Here is a 19,655-nt window from a genome sequence, read left to right as displayed (position 1 = left end):
ACACAGTCCCCTCCAAAAGTATTGGAACGGCAAGGTCAATTCCTTTGTTTTTGTTATATACTGAAGACATTTGGGTTTCAGATCAAAAGATGAATATGAGACAAAAGTTCAGAATTCCAGCTTTCATTTCATGGTATTTACATTTACATGTGTTAAAGCAACTCAGGACATAGCACCTTTTGTTTGAAGCCACCCACCTTTCAAGTGAGCAAAAGTATTAGAACAGACATTATTAATAACATTTAATATTTGGTAGCATAACCCTTATGTACAGTAACTGCATCAAGCCTTGACTTCATCAGACTTTTGCATTCTTCATTTGAAATACTTTTCCAGGCCTTTACTGCAGCCTCTTTCAGTTCTTGTTTGTTTCTGGGGGTTTCTCCCTTCAGTCTCCTCTTCAAAGGGTAAAATGCATGCTCTATTGGGTTAAGGTCTGGTGATTGACTTGGCGAGTAAGACTTTCCACTTTTTCCCCCTGATGAAGTCCTTTGCTGTGTTGGCAGTGTGTCTTGGGTCGTTGTCTTCTTGCATGATGAAGCTTTGGATGCATTTTTCCGTAAGTTGCCTGACAAAATGGTTTTGTAGGCTGCAGAATTCATTCTGCTGCTACCATCATGAGTTACATCATCAATAAAGACTAGTGAGCCCATTCCAGAAGCAGCCATGCAAGCCCAAGCCATGACATTACCTCCACCATGCTTCACAGATGAGCGTTTGTGTTTTGGATCATAAACAGATCCTTTTTTTTGCCATACTTTGGCCTTTCCAGGTTAATCTTGGTCTCATCAGTCCATAAAACGTGTTCCAAAACTTTTGTGGCTCATATCTCTACTTCTTTCCAATCTGGCCTTCCGATTCTTTTTGCTGATCGGTGGTTGGCATCTTGTGGTATGGCCTGTATATTTCTTCTCTCAAAGTCTTCTTTGACCATTGGATTGTGACACCTTCACCACCCAAAGGTTACGCCCAAAGGCTCAGATCGATTTTCCCTCTTTTCTCAGCTTAAAAATGGTTTGCTATTCTCCTATAGACAGCTCTCTGGTCTTCATGTTTGCTTAACAGCAAATGCAGTTTTCACAGGTGTAACCCAAAGCCAAAAAAAGTACTATCTAATGTTTAAGCAATCCAAAAGACAACACCTGTGCAGCTAGAAACACTCATTCGTCACAGGTTCCAATACTTTTGCTCACTGGAAAATCATGTGGCTTCAAACATAAGGTGCACTGTCCTGAGTTGTTGAACACATCTAGATGTAAATACCATGAAATAAAAGCTGGAATTCTGAACTTTTGTCTCATATTCATCTTATGATCTGACATCCAAATGTCCTCAGTATACTGTACAACAAAAACAAAGGAATTGTCCTTGCCATTCCAGTACCTTTGGAGGGAACTGTAGATACTGCTAGATAAGAGATGTAGCTAGACAAAGAAGAATGTAGTCGTGTGGATGGATACTCTTTACAAGTAGGTTGATGCTGTGTTGGCTCTGTGTGCTGAGTTGTAAATGAACTGAATGAAGAGAGAAATTCTTCTCGGCCAAGTATGTCACTAAGCGGAGGAAAAGAAACTACCAGATTCCCTCAGTGGGGATGAGAGAAAGCTAACGATAGATGGACTACTGATGGAGATTAGCTTTCTGCTAAATCTCGTGCAAGCATCTCCATGTCTTTCGATATTAATGTATGTCCGTGAACTATGAGATACTGTTATATCATACAATAGTTTTATATCGATATATAGCGTTATATGGCACAGCTAATTGTGCAAGCATGGCAAAACATCACATCTGAGTAAAATTTTGTTTAGGTGGTAGTATTTTATTATCTTATTTTATTTTGTAGTCCTAGGTAGGACCTGCAGTGTGACCCACATTTCCATAGTCGGGATAATCTACTGCAGAATATTCTTATTTTCGAGGTTTTATGCAGAGAGCTGGGTTCTGATCGATAAAGACCTGTGTTCTCATGAAAGCACTTTGCCAGATGCTTGGCCAACATGCTTGGCAGCCTCATTTGGCCTCCATAAGGCCCTTCTGACTTACATTTTAATGCATAAGCCAAGATTGGCTCTATATCTGTCATATGGGTCGACCCTGAGATAGAGCGCAGAGCACCAGGTTGAAGCAGAACGAGAAATCGGACATTTTGTGTCGAGATTTAAGATGTTTTTCCATGAAGCCCCTTTATTTCTCCTTCGTCCCCCGCTCCAGTCACTCTTGAGACTGACAGTGGAGAGAGCAGGACGGATAAAAGAAGCCCCCTTCTTGACACCTTTTGTGTGTGTGTGTGTGTAATGTATGCAAATCTCGATTTAGCCCCCATGTGCCCTCATTACACTTTTCAGCAGTTTAGGACAGAGGGGTTAATTAAAACTCATCTCAGGCAAAGAGGCTGGTGGTTTCACTCAGAGAAACGCCAGGAGGGTGATCAATACCCGAGTATATCATTATGATCGAGAGGAGGTGTTTAACTGCAGCTTGAAATCAATTTGCTTGGAGAGTAAAAAGTAGTAAGTCTTCAAGCTGCTTTCGTTCACACCCTCTAAACCACAGGTGTCAAACTCAAGGCCCGGGGCCAGATCCGGCCCGTCACAATCATTTTTTGTGGCCCTCGAAAGCAAATCATGTATGGTACACAATAGCTGGACAAACTATTATCCTTCTGATTTTAAAATTTGTTAATGATCAATTTGTTGTTTATATGCAATAATAACATTGAGAAACACTTAAATATTTATAAACTTTCACAGTCGCGGCCCTCTGAGACTAACCGGAACTACAATTTGGCCCATGACAAAAAGAGTTTGACACCCCTGATTTAAAGGATATGTATGTTATGCCCATATATTTCCACTAAACAAATATGGGGGCCCCCAGACAAGATTTTTTCAAATGTTCCCTGATAGACAGACGAGGTACGCAACTTTGCATTTCGATTGTGTAGTCAACACATGCTGTTTACTGAAACCAAACGAACTGAAAGGTGTGTGTTGATTTGAATGTATTATTTCCTTGCCAGTCTCATTTCAGGGCCGACTTGGAGTGCACAAGACAACACGGAATACTGCACTTGGGAGATTTAGGCTGGATTCCTTAAAGTGGCATGTTTGTTTGTTTCACAGGGGCATGGAGAGGCTTCAGCACGAAGGACAACAGCCATGACGGGTGACTGTCTAACTTGTGTCAAGTACCTCATGATAATCTTCAACACCTTCCTCGGTGTAAGTCTTTCATCTCTCTTCATGTGGCCTTCAGTGAAGATGGTGTCAGTCTAGTGATTTAAGACCGCCGTGACTGACTGGCAGTAGCCAGATTTGCATTTGATTACATTGAGCCAATCTTGATTTTATTACACTCCACTTTGATTAAATGCCAGTGTGTTGCCATACATCCGAGGCACATTGTGCCATGTGGCGTTTGTGACTGGCACCTGAGTTTATCAGTTTTGATCAGAAAATCAAGGGTAACCCTGTTAAGTGTGAGCCAGGTGGAGTCAGAAGGTTATCGCCTTTCCTGATGTATTAAGCACAGCCAAAGTTCTTAGTACCTCCAATCAGATGGGCTTGTTTAAGACAATGTTGATAATGCAACCAGCATAGCAAAGAGTAGAGTTAACATCCCTCTAATGCCGATTACCATCCCTTTGTGTTTCGGCTATGGACATATCACATTCACCTGCCATAAGAGCAGTTTTCAAGGTCAGTGAACTTTCAAAATGTGTACCTCTTCTCTGCAACTCTGCCACACAGTTAAAACCTGACCCGGCTTGTCTTTCCACCATAAGGTGTGTAGGCCAAATGGCCATCGCCTACATAACTACCCAGTTGGCAAACATACACTATTTTGCCAAAAGTATTCGCTGACCTGCCTTGACTCACATATGATTTTAAGTGATATCCCATTCTACATCCATATGGATTAATATGATGTTGGCCTACCCTTTACAGCTGGAACAGCTTCAACTCTTGTGGGAAGACTTTCAACACAGTTTAGTAGTGAGTTTATCGGAATTTGTGCCCATTCTTCCAGGAGCATATTTGTGAGGTCACACACTGATGTTGGACGACAACACTCCACTCAAAATCAACCCCAAAGGTGTTCTATTGGGTTGAGGGCAGGCCAGACAAGTTTGTCCATAGCAAATTCTCTTATCCACGTCTTTATGGACTTGGCTTTGTGGATCGGTGCACACACATGTTAGAACAGGAAGGGGTCATCTTTTTTCTTTTTTTTTTTTTAATGAAGCTGGGAAATACACGCTTTTCGGCCAATGCTTGTCAGACATAGCAACAGCCTGCCGACGTGCCACCCTAAGGCCGACGTCAGTACTACGTGTGTTTGCTGACTGGGTAGAATTGCACTACAGCTCATGTGGTCTGTTATCACAATTGATCAATAAAACTAGACACTGATTAGTTTTTTGGGTACAGAAGATATACGGTACCAAGATGAAAGAACAGAGGATAATAGATATCTTCCGTTATTGTTCTTATCCAATTCCCACATCAAATTGCTCTAGTGTGCATATTATCCAATGTTTTCATGAGTTCCTAATCCAGCAATTTATGGCTCATACAACTTTTTTTGTCAGATGGCAGGTTGTTTCCTCCTTTGTGTGGCACTGTTGGTGTTGCTGGGAACAAAAGCACTGTATGAATTTCTCATGGTACACTCCGTGCTCTCAATAACTGTCTTCGCCGTCCTGGCCATTGGAGCCATGCTCTTCATTCTGGGCTTCCTGGGCTGCTTTGGAGCCATCCGTGAAAATAGGTGTCTGCTCTTCTTCGTAAGTACATAGCATTGATATTATGGACGTATTGTTATGTGCTCATTTCACGTTTCAGTTTTGAAGATGCCTAGATGTCTTTCTTCCAAAGCCAGATGAGCAAAATGCCCTCAAATGTGGGGCATTAGGTTTATTCATAGCAATGGCTGAAATGCAAAGCCTCCTCGCTTCAGGATTTTCTAATTGGCGTATTTCACTTTGGATAATGAGAACAGGGAACGATGCTTATATTCAGTCTGTGCAAGATAACCCTGCCCTCACTTTGGATAATGAGAACAGGGAACGATGCTTATATTCAGTCTGTGCAAGATAACCCTGCCCTTTGTCGTGACAGTGACGTGACCATAACCTCCAATCAGGTTCGCTGGGAAAATTTGAAAGCGTCCCACCTGCTCTTTACACCTGATCAGATTTGGCCATTGACAGTTGATGTTGAGTAAAGAAGATATGGTCAGAACTAGTGATTCATCAAATTTTCGGCCCCCGAAACTGGACCAAAAGTGCATTTTCGGTTTTTGGCCTAAAGACTTGTCACTGAAATAAAACGGCCAAAACAGGATGGGATGACGCAAGCAAAAAGAACACAGGGCCAAAACCAGAAAGAACTAGTACAGGAGAACAGGGCCTATACCGCTTATCCTCACTAGGGTCGCGGGCATGCCGCAGCCTATCCTAGCTGACTCCAGGTGAGAGGCAGGGTACACCCTGAACTGGTCGCCAGCCAATCGCAGGGCACATATAAACAAACAACCATTCACACTTAGATTCACACCTACTGGCAATTTAAAGTGTTCAATCAACCTACCGTGCATGTTTTTTGGATGTGGGAGAAAACCGGAGTACCCGGAGAAAACCCACGCAGGCACGGGGAGAACATGCAAACTTTGAACCCCGGTCCTCAGAACTATGAGGCAAATGTGCTAACCAGTCATTCACCGTGCCGCCGTTAAATATACATATTCCCTGAAATTTTTTCTATTCCCTTGAAATATTTAACCTCAGTAAACATGCTTTTCATACATTGTATCTGAGCCTTTAAACGTGATCCATTCAAAGTATTAAAGTAGTAGTAAAGTATATTCTACACTTTATGTACACTTGATGTTGTTACTTGGTCAAACATTGTTTGTAATACATACATAGTCATTCACAAGAGCCAAAAAGATGCAAAAATGCAATGCAGCACATACTGTATGTGGTTAAGATACAGCTGCCTGTGATTATGCACATGGCCAGCAGGTGGTTCCGTGTGCAATGAAGCGTCAAGAAATGATCCAATGGATGAAGCGTTATGATGCTTCACCTCACCATCACTACTTATGAGACAACAGTGTCTCTTAACAAACAGGAATTTGTGACTTGAACAAAACGGCAGCCCATCTATCCAAAAGCATTTTACAGAATATGCAGATCTCTTATTTTCTGAAGTCCTTTGGGGAAAAAAACGGGGACATCATTGTTTACCATACAATACACAGTGAAGGTTTTAAAAAAAAACAAAGAAATGTCACTGTCACTTCACTGTCGCCACACTGCTTTTGTTAATTTCCCTTAGTAAAAATTTTTTTTATTATTTTATTTACACATTAAGAATAATTTTACTGGAGTGTTAAGGGTGGAATGCATTGTGGGTTAATTACTCATACCGAAGCGCACGGTCAGAAATCGTCCTGAAGGTAAGGAGTGACTCACTGAGGGACTTAGCATACTTGCTTCGATAATATTTACAATGAAAAGAGAGCTTTCAACCTCGTCTGGAGTCCAGACTGCTGGTCCACAGCTTTGCAGTTGCAGGGACTTAATTGTTCCTGGGTTGGGACTCATTGCTTCCATGACATGTACATCCTGGGACTCACATAGGTTCAAGTGTAAGATGATCACATCGCGAGTCCGAAAGGTTATTTTTGTAACTTTTCGACCAGGGTCTTGACCCACTGTGTTCTCTCGTCGTGTTGCAGTTCTTCCTGCTCATCTTCCTCCTCTTCGTAGCAGAGCTGAGTGCTGGGGTTTGGGGCTACGTGCACCGTGATCAGGTAAGCTCCAGTATCTGGGGGATGTTTTCAGATTCTTTTTGTGTGTTGTGTGTAAAATGGTGATAGTGTGTGTCTGGTTAATCCTGTACATGTTCTATGCCTGTTTCAGTTGACCATGGAATCTTTCCAAAAGGATTTGCAGAAAAAATATAAAGGCCACGACCCCAGTGATAAGTTCACAACAATGTGGAATGAGTGGATGCGTCGAGTAAGTCCAGATCAAACATGGCATGGCTAAGTGCTTGCAGACCGTCCTACTCAACCAGTGACCAGGCCTCATTTCGTAGATTACAACCCATACCGACACAGTAATAAACGCTTGTGTTGTACTCTGCTCATCTCATTTCAGCATAAGTGCTGTGGCGTCGAAGGACCGAAAGATTTTGAGAAAAATGTGTTTATTAAAGACAAGAATCACAAAGTTCCAAAATCCTGCTGCCTGTTGAGCAAGGCCGGTTCTTCGGGTGGGGATGAGGCATTCAAGAAATGCTTAGAAGAAGCAGACGAAGCCTATGTCCAGCAACAGGTACTTTCTCATGTCTCAGTTTGAACCACATCAATGTGTGATGAGAGTGGCAGGCAGCTGATGGGTCCCAAATGGCCAGATCAGTGCTTTTCCAGACTTGTATTATTTCACAATAAGATCACTGTGAAAGATGTCACACCAGCTTTGTGCTTTAAGGTCTGCAAACGCCATTTGTTCGCAAATTTGTTTTGTTTTCTGCAAATAGAATTTACTTACAGCCCCGTTTCATATAGATAACAATTTTGGTTATGCTCAGTATACACACTGGGGCTACAGTTGGGAGAAAGTAAAATTTACAATTTATAATGGCAAATGAAATAAAGGCTAGAGTTTGTACGATTTTATTGTATTTATTTTTTTGTTACAAATTAAGTGTAAGGCGGCACAGTGGACGACTGGTTAGCACATCTGCCTCACAGTTCTGAGGACCTGGGTTCAAATCCGGCCGCGCCTGTGTAGAGTTTGCATGTTCTCCCCGTACCTGCGTGGGTTTTCTCCGGGTACTCTCGTTTCCTCCCACTTGCCAAAAACATGCATGGTAGGTTGATTTCACAATGAAAGCTGGTCTACCGAAACCTGAAGAAAAATGTGCAATATCATCAAAACAGGCCCTGGATTCTTCCTTTGTCCAGAGATCCTCTTCATTTAAGATACAATCTGTCATTGTCTAAACAATTGTGCAGGTTTATGGCTTATTAATTAATCCGTCGTTCATTGTGTGTCAACAGGGTTGTCATGAGGTAGCCTTCGCAGCCTATGAAGCTTACATCTATTTAGGTTTGGCATTGGCTGTTTTGGTGCTGACCTTTGAGGTATGGAGATATTGTCTTTTGCGTCTATGCTAATAATTCCAGAAGAGTTAAAAGTGGAAAAATGTCAACTTCATCAAAGCCTTTTGTGCGAAAAGCTTGCCACCTGGTGGTGGTCTTGGTACACTAACACATTTGATAAGGCTAACTTGTTTTAGTAGTTTTGCTGTAAGTTCCCTTGAAAAAGTAACTTAGCTACTTTACTGATTACTTGATCTTAAAAGTAGCTTAGTTAGCTTATTGATTACTTGATTTCAAAAGTAACTTAAGTTTGAAAAAAGTACCTTTTTTTAGTTACTTTCAGCATCTGCCAAGTAGCAGGAATATCACTTATGCACAGTACAAAAAAAAACATAAAACATAACCATACCCATTACTTGGTAATGCATGCCACACAAGTTACAGAATGATGTCATCAACATGGGCCAATAACTTCAATATTAGTGTAGTTGAAGCCACATTAAACCAGCAATGTAGTGCAGACTTAAAATGCCAACACAGTACAGTAAGTACCTAAATGTAAACAAGCACAGCATTCTCAGTACATTTCTCTAAAGCGGCTCTCATGGATGGATGGGATGGCGATCGTGGTCCATGAAGGCAACTGCGTGCGTGCGTGCGTGCGTGCATGTACGTAAACGTGAAAGTGAGTGGCGGTGTGATATCGGGGCCATGCAAACACACACACCATTGCGCCCACCATCGTAATTTGGATGCAAAGAGCGAGAAAAGGTGACAAGATTACGCAACTGCTTGACGAGCAAAGCTGTGGGTGAAGCACTTGCGTGACGTCAGCCGTGCAGCGCGTTAAGCAAGCTCACAGTCCGGACTACAGACGAAGTTGAAAGTTCTCACTTTTCATTGTAAAATGTTATTTAAGTATTGTAAGTCCTTCAGTGAGTCAGTCCTTGTTGTATGACGATTTATGACCGCGCATTTCGGTATGGATCATGAACCCAGGATGCATTGCGCGCTTAACACACCAGTAAAACTATTCTTAATGTGTAAAGTAACAACAATCAAATACACTTTTTAATAAAGAAATTAACAGAAATAGTGGGGCATGGTGAAATCTGGTATTTTTAAAAAACGTTTTTTTTTTTTGCACTTTTATGGTACTGTACCATCACTGCATTCTCGAATCACCAATAACTTCCCAATAGCTTTCTTCTGGTTGTTGAGATTTGAGCGACCTGCGTGAATGGTTCAATGCTGTTGAATAGGTTTTTTTTTTTGGTTTTTTTTTTAAATCACCAGCCACAAATTAGTACTTGGTGAGAGACAATGATGAATCAAAAGTAACTATTGCTGCTAAGAAGAAATAACTGTCATCTCATTATTTTCCTGGGAAAAGTAATGCGATACCTTGCTCGTTACTCAAAAGGGTGGCATTTTGGAGTAACGCGTTACAGGCATCACTGGTTGCCAAATCATATTTGTGACAGGTTTGTTTATGAAATTATCCACTTGTCCATGTTAAAATGCATCTGTTCTGTTCTTCTTCAGCTTTTCGCCATGTTCGTCGCTGTGTGCCTCTTCAGGGGACTCCTGAAACTGTAGTCTGTCTAGACTTTTTTTTTTTTTTTTTTTTCCAAGGAAAAACAGGGAATAAGTGAAAAAAGAAAGAAAATCAACACTTGTTTTGAACTCAATTTCTATTTGAATGTTTTGGTTGGGGTTTAAAAAAAAAAAAAAAAAAAAAAAGTCCATTCTTAACAGTTGTACTTCACAGCTGGACTTTTGAGGTACTGGGTAACAAAAGTAATACACGTAGTGACACACAACAGAGAAAGTGGGATATCTGAGACAAAGCTGATGTAAAAAGATTTTGTGTGTTCAGTGGACAATGTCATTTGTGGACCAGGTCTTGCACAGACTGGGTTCAAAGTAGACTGGACATGAGGACCAGATGAACCCTAAGCAGAAGGCACTGCACTGACTTTTGGATGAAGAATATTTATATTAAGTAAATCTGGCTTAACTGTTAAAATGTCTTATGTCCACTTTGGCTGTTACCCTTTTTCTTCATTACTGTATATAGTAAGATAATCCTTCCTCAAGCCCTTTTCACAGCCACATTTCTATTATGCTGTATTATATAAGATCTGTAGGTGAGTGTGTACATACTGGATGCAGTTTTCAAATGTGTATAAGCTATTTTGTGAGCATGTGAGATTTTAGTCCTTTACGGACCCTCCCGGACTTGAACGTCAGCGTGATTTATATTTCTGTTTATATTTACTTCTGTGATTTTAGGTGTTGAGATGTTTGTGTGTATTCGTTTGATCTTTAATAAATGGCATTCTAAATAGCCTATTGTGTCTCTTCATTGTTTATGATATTCTGTCAACGAATTAGTACTTGCCCTGCGATTGGTTGGCGAGCAGTCCTGGGTGTAACCCCTCTAAAAGTCAGCGGGAAAACAATTCATCTCCCCCGTGACCCCAATGAGGACGACAATACGATGGAAGTAAAACTGTTCATCCAATGCAAGAATGCCTTGAACAATGGAAGCGCATATTTGCAAAATTCTGCAGGAATGTCAAAAGGGTCCTCTGAAAAAGATTTCAAAAATACAACTCTTGTAATATTGCCCCTTACTCCTGAAAAGATGCCTTTATTCTCAAAAGTGTTGTTGTTTTTTTTAAATAAAGGCTATATTCTCAATTTTAAAACGGACTTTATTCCTCTCATTTGCCTTGTTAAAAGATACCATGGAAGGATGTCTGATCTATGATACAATTTTTTTGGAGTGACTTTCTTTCCTTACATATTAGGGGGGGAAATGTGTTTACAAAAAATGAAAAGGAGCAGTGGGAAGACCATCTTGTTTTGTGACCCTTTTTATGGAAATGAAAAATAATGTTTTAATACCACAATCAAATCTCCTGTTCACATTTGTTTTGTTTATTGAACACAGCAATGACATCCAAACAAAACAACAATACAACCAATAAATACAACACAGACATTCACATTGCACAAAACAATTGACAATCAGCATAACAAATACATCCCAAAAAAATAAAATTAAAATCTATAACGTCAACACAACAGCAACAACAATATTGCAATTTCCAAATGTCTTAAATCAAGGTCAAAACCCAGGATGTCTATATTACGGACCTAAACATTTAAGAGTTTAGAAACACATTTTTGAAAAAATAATATATATATATTTTTTTACATAATTTTTAACTTCATGTTTGTTTCAAACATGTACCCCTCCAATGTTCTTTATCGCCTATAAGTTTTTAAGCTTGTTATACCGAGTGAAAATCTATTCATAGCTTTCAAAATAAATTGTTTTCCTAATAATATTAAATGCACAGCATTACCGCAGTTTATAAAGTTTATAAATATGGTTTATACATTCTCTTCGAGTGTATGCTCTTATTTGCAGGGATTGTCCTCTTGAAAACCGAGACTCTGATATTGGTTTAAGTTATTGAGCTATACAATCCCATCAATTGACTTCCCCCCCGCAAATTTTTTTTTTTAAATGAAATAAAATACCGACTTAATGACCTTTACGCCAGCAAGTTGCTTTCAAACATAAAACAGACAAAACCCTGACAATGACAACATGACACAAATATGTCGCTCAGCACTTGGGGGCAGCATTTACCCTCTTGGTTCTACTTGACGTCCCTGTTCTCCTGGTCAAAGTTCTGCATAATATTCGAAGTGTCAAGTTGTTCTGCGGCTTCATAAGGTTTGTTGTTGATGTTGTTGTTGTTCTTGGAGGTCAATTTAGGCACCACTATAAAAAAAAAAAGACTTGTTGTTTAAAAGAAAAACAGGTCATCAGCCACCATATGATGTGTACCTACTGTTAACATTAGGTAAACCTTTTATGAGATATTTTGTTTCAACCTACTCAAGCACCTGCAATACATATATTCCAAAAATATATATTGCTGACTAAATCCTGTGCAATTAAATAAATTAAAGTTGTATTTAATTAGTAAATGTTTGTTTAGTATTAATCTGATTACAGTAACAGTAGGGTTGCAAGTAACAGGTGTCATGTTCCTGGCGTTTGACTCACATGTTGAGAGACAATTTAAGAGCATAATTACAACTAGTTAAGATAACGTATGTCTGTGAAAAAACAAAACTGTTTTAACAGTTACAACGAAGACTTAAGAATTAAAAATATCAGTTTTATTTTTATATGCAAGTTGGTCATAGAGAGGGCGGGAGAAGACGGGATTCCAGAGTTATGAGTGAAACTTTGAACGGCTGCTTAATGTTACTGCTGGTTAAATGAATGTGCTCGAATAAAAATGTTGGCATCCTAATACATTTACAGTATTAACCAGGCAGGCTCCATTTCACAAGTAAACGTGCACACGGTGCCCGACTGGTTGGCACATCTGCCTCACAGATTCAAATCCGGCCTCGCCTGTGTAGAGGTTTGCATGTTCTCCCCGTGCCTGCGTGGGTTTTCTCCGGGTACTCTCGTTTCCTCCCACTTGCCAAAAACATGCATGGTAGGTTGATTGAAGACGAAATTGCCCGTAGGTGCGAGCGGGAATGATTGTTTGCCTAGGTGTGCCCTGCGATTGGCTGGCGACCAGTTCAGGGTGTACCCCGCCTCTCGCCCTGAGTCAGCTGGGATAGGCTCCAGCAAGCCCGCGACCCGCGTGAGGAGAAGCGGTACGGGAAATGGAGGAATGAAGGAAGGAATGTAGTTACGAGACGAGATCATATTTAGATTCTTCTATTTCTTCTTTATTTCTTTTCTTCACGGTCTTGATGCTCTGTGGCACAACGCTGCCACTCACAGGTCAGTCTTGGTACTTTGACAGACACCCTGGTTTGGGGAGGAGACCCGTAATTGTCGGTGGACACATTGTTGGTCATCTGCCGTGTTGGTCATCTGAAATACATCACACAGACACACACACACACACACACACACAAGAGCAGTTGGCGATTTTTTTTCTTCATCTGTGGGATCTCTCACATTTAAAAAATGGCTTAAGATTTTAAAAGTGCCATCTTTGACCAAACCAACTTGTTTAGTATTTGTGATGTAATATTGTCTTTTTGGTGCCTCAGTAAACATGTGAAATATGAATTTAAATTGTCCACACACTCCTGCGCTCCAGACGTTTTTCTGCCGAGAGGCCTGAAGTCAGGTCATTCGAATTTATCGAGCTTATCTACGTCACCAGCAAAGATCTCCGCCTTCCCCTTTCCGCTCGCGAGCCAGCGCTCGTCAACATAACAAACACGTGTGCTCACGCAAGCAGTGAGGGTCGGCTCTTCTACACGGAGGCAATCCATGAGACGAAAGGGGACGGTTTTAGCCTAATATGGACAAAGCGGATACAAAACTGGGTCAAACAGAAGTAGCTGTCGGAGGGGCCTTTTCTGGACACTCCTATGACAAAACCAAGTTTTTTTGAAATGAAATTGACACTTTAATACGATGTCTTTGTTGGAGAGTCACTCTATGGAGGTCTATATAGCCAAAATATGGGCCTTCAAAATTCAGTATGCGTGTACCCAGCGCGAAACACATGCTCACTGAATGTGAGTTCATTTAATCCTACGGCTGAACGGAACACGAGTGAGCGTGTCACGTATGATGACGTTTTTATGTGATTTTTAAAGTGTATTTTCATTTGGGTTGGATTCCAAATTTGTAGTGTAGTTAGTCGTTGTACACGCAGCTGCATTTCATTAAGGGTTTCGACTCCAGGCCGGTGCCTCAATAGCAAAGTCCAGATTCAAAAACGGGTGTGTTGTGTCAGGATGGGCATCTGGAGAAGAACAAAAAAAAAAAACACACGAGCCGACTCATTGTGGTGAGCCCTGATGGGACCGACCAAAAGTCACAAGTTGTATTTCGTGTTTTTTCATGATAATGATTTGCCAGTGCTGTAAGATGAGCTGTTATTTCTCCGTAGGATCAACTCTACGAACTGTTGATTGGATGTGTTATATTGTTTTAAGCAGCGTAATTTCGACAATTCCTCCTTCTATTTAAAGGAACCTTTTACAAAAGCCCTTCAAATAATGTTTTTTTTTTTTTCCACAAAGGATTTATGTCGACTTATGGACCTCTTTGCTTCAGCAAAGTCCTGTGGCACCGCATCTCTTCTTTCCTCATAAAAATTCCAAGCAGAAGGAAAGACGAAGGAGAGAGCAGAGGAGGGGCAGTTTGTTTTAGCCCCCTGTTTGGAAAGGAAACTTTCATTGCTTGATGATTTACAACTAAATGGACTCCCACGAGAACTTGAACAAGTCCTGTTTCCTGAATGTATTTAACATAAAAATGACCTTTCTTCTTTGCGCTGTGTTTATCTTGTGTGAAAGGTGTTAGGTCCGGTGCCGGCCATCCAGGTGGAGCCCCCGCAGACCGCTCGATTCTCGTCTACTTTGGTGAGATTGTTCCAAGCTGACATGGAAATGTGAGATCTATTCAGCATTAGCCATTCAATTTTTGGGGAAATTGGTGAACAAAAATGCATTCATTGATTTTGATTTGCTTTTCATTCATTCATCTTCGAAATGGATTGGTAATTTGATTTGTTATAAATAATACAATAACAGCAAACAACTTTACATACACACGAATGAAATAACCGGTCAATTAGTTATGATTGAACGAATTATAAACAATAAGATTATAAAATGGAATGAATTGTTAAGCAAATAAACAATTTTACTTTTTGTATAGCCATTTAAAGGTTTTCATTTTATGCCTAGTGAGGAGAAGCGGCTCAGAAAATGGATGGATGGATGGATGGATGTTTTAAAAATCAAATGTGGCCCTTGATGAAAAGGTTTGCCCAGCCCTGGTCGGGAGATGCTTCGTAAATTCGACATCAATTGTGTGAGGGCGACCGTAGCCGTAGCCGTAGCCGTGCCTCCACGGGGTTGCTGTCATGACGCGCAACGTGGTGCCCGAGAGTCGGCATGAAACGGGAAGTGAGCTGGGACGGCCAGGAAATGAGTCTGTAGGGATGAGACATTTCTCAGGCCAAGCATTTTTGGATTCAGCTGACAACAAATAAATGATCCCATGTGTGAAGGCTGCGTAATGTTGCATGGTTACAAAGAAGTAATGTTTAGCGTGCAGTTGTCCCCCAAAGTGATTGGAAGAGGTTCTTCATTAGTTGTCTCTTGGTTTTCTTCTCATCCAATGTTTCCAACGGTTTCTAAGTCATAAAAGATTCCTCGCAGCCGGGGGGCTAATGCATCATTTTAGGGACACGTCTCAATTTTCTCCCACTGTGGCCCTCACAGCTGATTTTTCATTTGGCCTCTCAATCAGTGCGCAGATCGAGCAGTCTGCGAAAGGTCGACTGTTTGTATATTTTTGACCTTTGAGCTCTGCAGCGGGCGGGCTTCTTGAGGAAATGCGCCGAACACGGCAAGACATAAGTGAACAATAAATCATAGTGATTCTCCACCACCCCCGTATTCACAAGCTTGATAATTGAAAGCATGCTGCCCAGAAGAGAGACAACATGCGGCTCAGGAGTGAAGAGGGGAAAGGGGGACACGTCCCGACAATAACTTGATTGGTGTTAAGAGGGAATCAGCAGTCGGTCGGCCGATGATAGTTTATCAACTCTTAAATTTTAAAGGGCTGCACACGGGCGGGAATAAAACAAGAGAGAATACCAGCAGCAAGTCCAAGCGTATTTCAGCATTCCCATTGTTTATAGAACATCGTGAGTCAAAGAAATGGGTTTCGAATCATTCAGGTAACATACCCATGAGCATTTTAATATGCTTGTTTACAAGTAATATATAACACATCTAAGCTCCACACTGTTCAAAACGAAATTATGAAAACACCAATACACGTGGGCTCAATTACGTACCCTGTTTTGGCAGATAGAATGGAATGAAAGCCTGGATCAATCAGTGGTTAGATATTTTGGTGATGCACTATTCTCTAGTTCGTACCAATTCCGTATTGTTGTAAATACCACAGCCCATTGTTACTCACAGTCAATTGTTCATCTTGTCCATCCCTAAAGGTCCACAATGCTGTTGTTCGTTTACTGTCACTGCAGTTGTTATGACAAAGGGAAAAAGGAACAAGCAGTACGATGCAAAAATGGAGGAAACCATCCATCCATCAATCCATCCACTCGGGTTGCAGGAGCCTGTCTCAGCGGACGTTCTGGTGACAGGCAACAGACAATTCCAGGAATCAGATCGGAAAAACAAGCGTTCACACTTACTCTCTCTCACAAATAAGGACAATTTAGAGAAAACCCACACAAGCACAGGGAGAACATGCAAATCCACACCGGAAGGCTCGATCCCGGATTTCAGCGCCAAACCTCAGAACTGTGAGGCAGATCTGCTAACCACTCGCCACTGTGCCACCGTAGTCACACCGATTTCTACCGAATATCTCCCAAAAAAAAGTCATGGCACACCCACACACTTATGCAATTACAGATGTATTTGACCGATGAAGGTGAGGACGGGACGAGAAGCGAAGCAGGAATGGAGTTACCCCGTATCAAATGTAATTCCTCAATGGCAAATAAATGCCATATTTTAGTGAACCCTCTTGAATTGAAGCTGTAAGTTGATAACTCAATCACGTGGAGTATACAGGTCAAATCACAGAAATGCAAAAACACAAAAGATCACCAGCGTCCCTGGTACAGTAACCCCCCGAGGACCGCATGAGAAGCCTTTGCAGGTGGATGTTCTAAAAAAATAAAATAAAATGCTTCACCATTGAGCTGCATCTCCTTTTTTGTTATTGTTGCTTTTCATTTTTAAATCACACTTGCCTTGATGTGAATTTGGCAATGACAATATTTTAAAAATGCATAAATAAACTAGTACAGTGCTTCCGAGTTCAATTTGTTCCATGACCCTGCTTGTAACTACAAAAAAAAAAACTCAAATTAAAATTCATCCTTCCTTATTGAAATCAATGGAAATGCCATTAATCCGTTCCAGCCTCTCCAAAAAGCCTAACACAACTTTTTGGAATGTGTTTTTTAAAAAGGAAAATCGCACTCTATTCGATTCAATTTTATTGAAAAAAAAAAAAAAAAAAAAAACAAAGAACATAGATCGATAGCGGCGGCACGGTGACCGACTGGTTAGCACATCTGCCTCACAGTTCTGGGGACCGGGGTTCATATCCCGGCCCCGCCTGTGTGGAGTTTGCATGTTCTCCCCGTGCCTGCGTGGGTTTTCTCCTCCCACATCCCAAAAACATGTGTGGCAGGTTCATTGAAGACTCTAAATTGCCCATAGGTGTGAATGTGTCTTCAGACAAAAGTTAAATACGAGTATGTCATTTATTCATACAAATATGATATGATATGATATACAGTATGTTAACAGGAATGAAGCCGAAACTTGCTATGACTATTGTCATATTTGGTAGCTCTTGAAGACATCTTTGGTAAAACAAAGTTCCTGGTCTCCTGCTTTAGGATTCTGCCATTTATCCATCCTAGAAGGAAGTGCTTTGACCTGTTCTGCCAAATGTGGAAGTTGCTTGGCTCGTAGGCTTGGTCTTCCCTATAAGAGTCACCACTCCACTGAGTGACTCAGTAAGCCGCAATCATATTCGTCGTTTTTCAAAGAGGGTAAAGAATATATTTTTGTGAGCCGTTTGTATACATGTGTTGCTCCACCATTTGTGTTCAAATATGCATCGTTTCAAGGGTTATAAAACCACAATTATCGATGCCTTCCCATCAATCCCCATCAATGTTGTTTACCATTATGTCTTACCATTAAGCAAGCGGGGTCATTCTTAAATACATGTGTTTCTTTGTTATATGTTTAGTTTGACAGTAATCTTAACTGGGAGTGCCATTAAACTGCTCGAAGCCTCTTTAAAAAATAATAATAATAATAATAATAACTAAACTATAACTTCAAATCATGAAGGGGTTGTTCCACTACCTTGTTGAACGTGTGCTCTGGAGAACAAAAAAAGTTGTTGTGAAGCGAATCGAGTGAATCAAATCAAAGCGCATATTGATTTCCTGTTTAGCTGACAGAGATTAATGCGCTAAAAAAATAAATACAAATTGCAATGCTTCAAAAAAACAGCTCATTGCTATTGAAATAACTTTGTAGTTTACTGGTTCGTGTTTTTTTTTTTTTGAAACAGTAGTAAATATTCTGAGGATAACACCGAAGAGAGACGGAATGTACACTGCACTGTCAATCAGTCAGACAAAACAGCTGATTTAGACTACAGCTACTATCCAGACATCAAGCTTGAGCAAGTCCTCCTATTTTGTATTGATTATTTTTTTTGTACATGCAAATGTGCATTATGGGATGATGTTTATCTCTTCCAGAAAACGCCACTAAAATGTTTTGCTCATGCAGAACCATCCCGTCTCTCATTCACGCTGCGCTTCGCCTCGCCAAAGGTTGTTAAACAGATGTTACTTCTTTTAGAGCAGTGCTCGGATATATTCAGCTTGGCCAAAATATAAACTGTTTGCTGACATTCTCAGCTTGTAACGAAGGACATTTTTACCAAGAACCGTGATGTATGTTGTGTTTCCTTCCTCTTCAGCCGCCTGCTCCTCTCCAAAAGGCGATCTTACGGCCACAGCAGGAGGCTGATTCATCTTTTACGTCCCTTAAAACACCATCAGTGTATTAAAACTTCAACTGGATATTTTGGATTGATGGCTAAATGTTACTTGATGTTATAAGAGAGAAGTGGACTTTGGTTTCACAGTAACAATGTTGGTTCATGCGAATTAACGTCTATTTTTTACTGCTAGTGCTACGCTGTTTATAGGGAGTCTTTTCATTGGTCTGTACAGGAAGTGGAGAAATTAAATTTAACGTGTTAGGCTATGTTTTCAAACTAAGGAATTGTTTAAAGTAAGCGCACGCGTCAGCTCGAATGCTTGATTTTAGCACTGATTTACAACCCTGATGTTGCTAACGATGGCTTTTAATGAGCAGCTCGAGTTTCCATTTGTTTATGGAGCATGCTGACTGACGGGTCCATCGATGGAGAAATAAAGTGGTCAACGAGGAATAGGATCTGTCCCCCCTCTTTGCCATATCAGCAGAACCCTAATGTGGACTGAACTTTGAAGTGCCCTAATGGTCCGCGTGGTCCTTTAACCACGCAGACCTCTAATAAGGATGTCAGTGGAGCCTGGCTGCGGCAGTGTGACCCATTAGCTTTAATGAGAGCTGTCCAGGGCACAGCGGGCCGCTCTTCTTGCCCTCCACGGCTGTTTATTTATGTCACCTACCTGCAATTTAGACTATACTTGGGCTTTTCGGGTGCGTACTATTCCACGGTTTGTGATTTTACTTCATCTGGTACCAGCTAACTCAGTCTTGCTGGTTAGATGTCAAACTGGGGTCAGGGGTAATGCAAAATAATAATAATAATAATAATAAAATAAACTACGACTAAATTCCTTACTTATAAAGCATTTTAGGCGGTGAGGAGAGTGGTCGGTTCATAAGACAAATTTCAGTAATTAGGTAAAACAATTACAATC

The 19,655-nt window shown here is 40.8% G+C and overlaps 1 protein-coding gene across 6 annotated transcripts in view; it reads left to right on the top strand.

Annotated features, from left to right (window-relative positions):
• The window catches only part of LOC133478596 (tetraspanin-18B-like), a 45,742-nt gene extending 35,271 nt beyond the window's left edge, over window positions 1–10,471 (top strand). For all 6 annotated transcript variants that reach the window (XM_061774823.1, XM_061774826.1, XM_061774827.1 and 3 more), the window contains 7 exons: window positions 3,126–3,224; window positions 4,595–4,789; window positions 6,748–6,822; window positions 6,932–7,030; window positions 7,172–7,348; window positions 8,077–8,160; window positions 9,664–10,471. In XM_061774823.1, coding sequence (XP_061630807.1) covers window positions 3,126–3,224; window positions 4,595–4,789; window positions 6,748–6,822; window positions 6,932–7,030; window positions 7,172–7,348; window positions 8,077–8,160; window positions 9,664–9,717 — 783 coding nt within the window. In that variant the 3' untranslated portion in view covers window positions 9,718–10,471. The remainder of the gene's footprint in view (window positions 1–3,125; window positions 3,225–4,594; window positions 4,790–6,747; window positions 6,823–6,931; window positions 7,031–7,171; window positions 7,349–8,076; window positions 8,161–9,663) is intronic.
• The last annotated feature ends 9,184 nt before the right edge of the window (window positions 10,472–19,655 follow it).

The sequence above is a fragment of the Phyllopteryx taeniolatus genome, chromosome 5 (genome assembly GCF_024500385.1).
Source record: "Phyllopteryx taeniolatus isolate TA_2022b chromosome 5, UOR_Ptae_1.2, whole genome shotgun sequence".
Classification (NCBI taxonomy): domain Eukaryota; kingdom Metazoa; phylum Chordata; class Actinopteri; order Syngnathiformes; family Syngnathidae; genus Phyllopteryx; species Phyllopteryx taeniolatus.
Note: the sequence above shows the minus strand (reverse complement) of the source record. Positions and strands in the feature narration are given on the sequence as shown.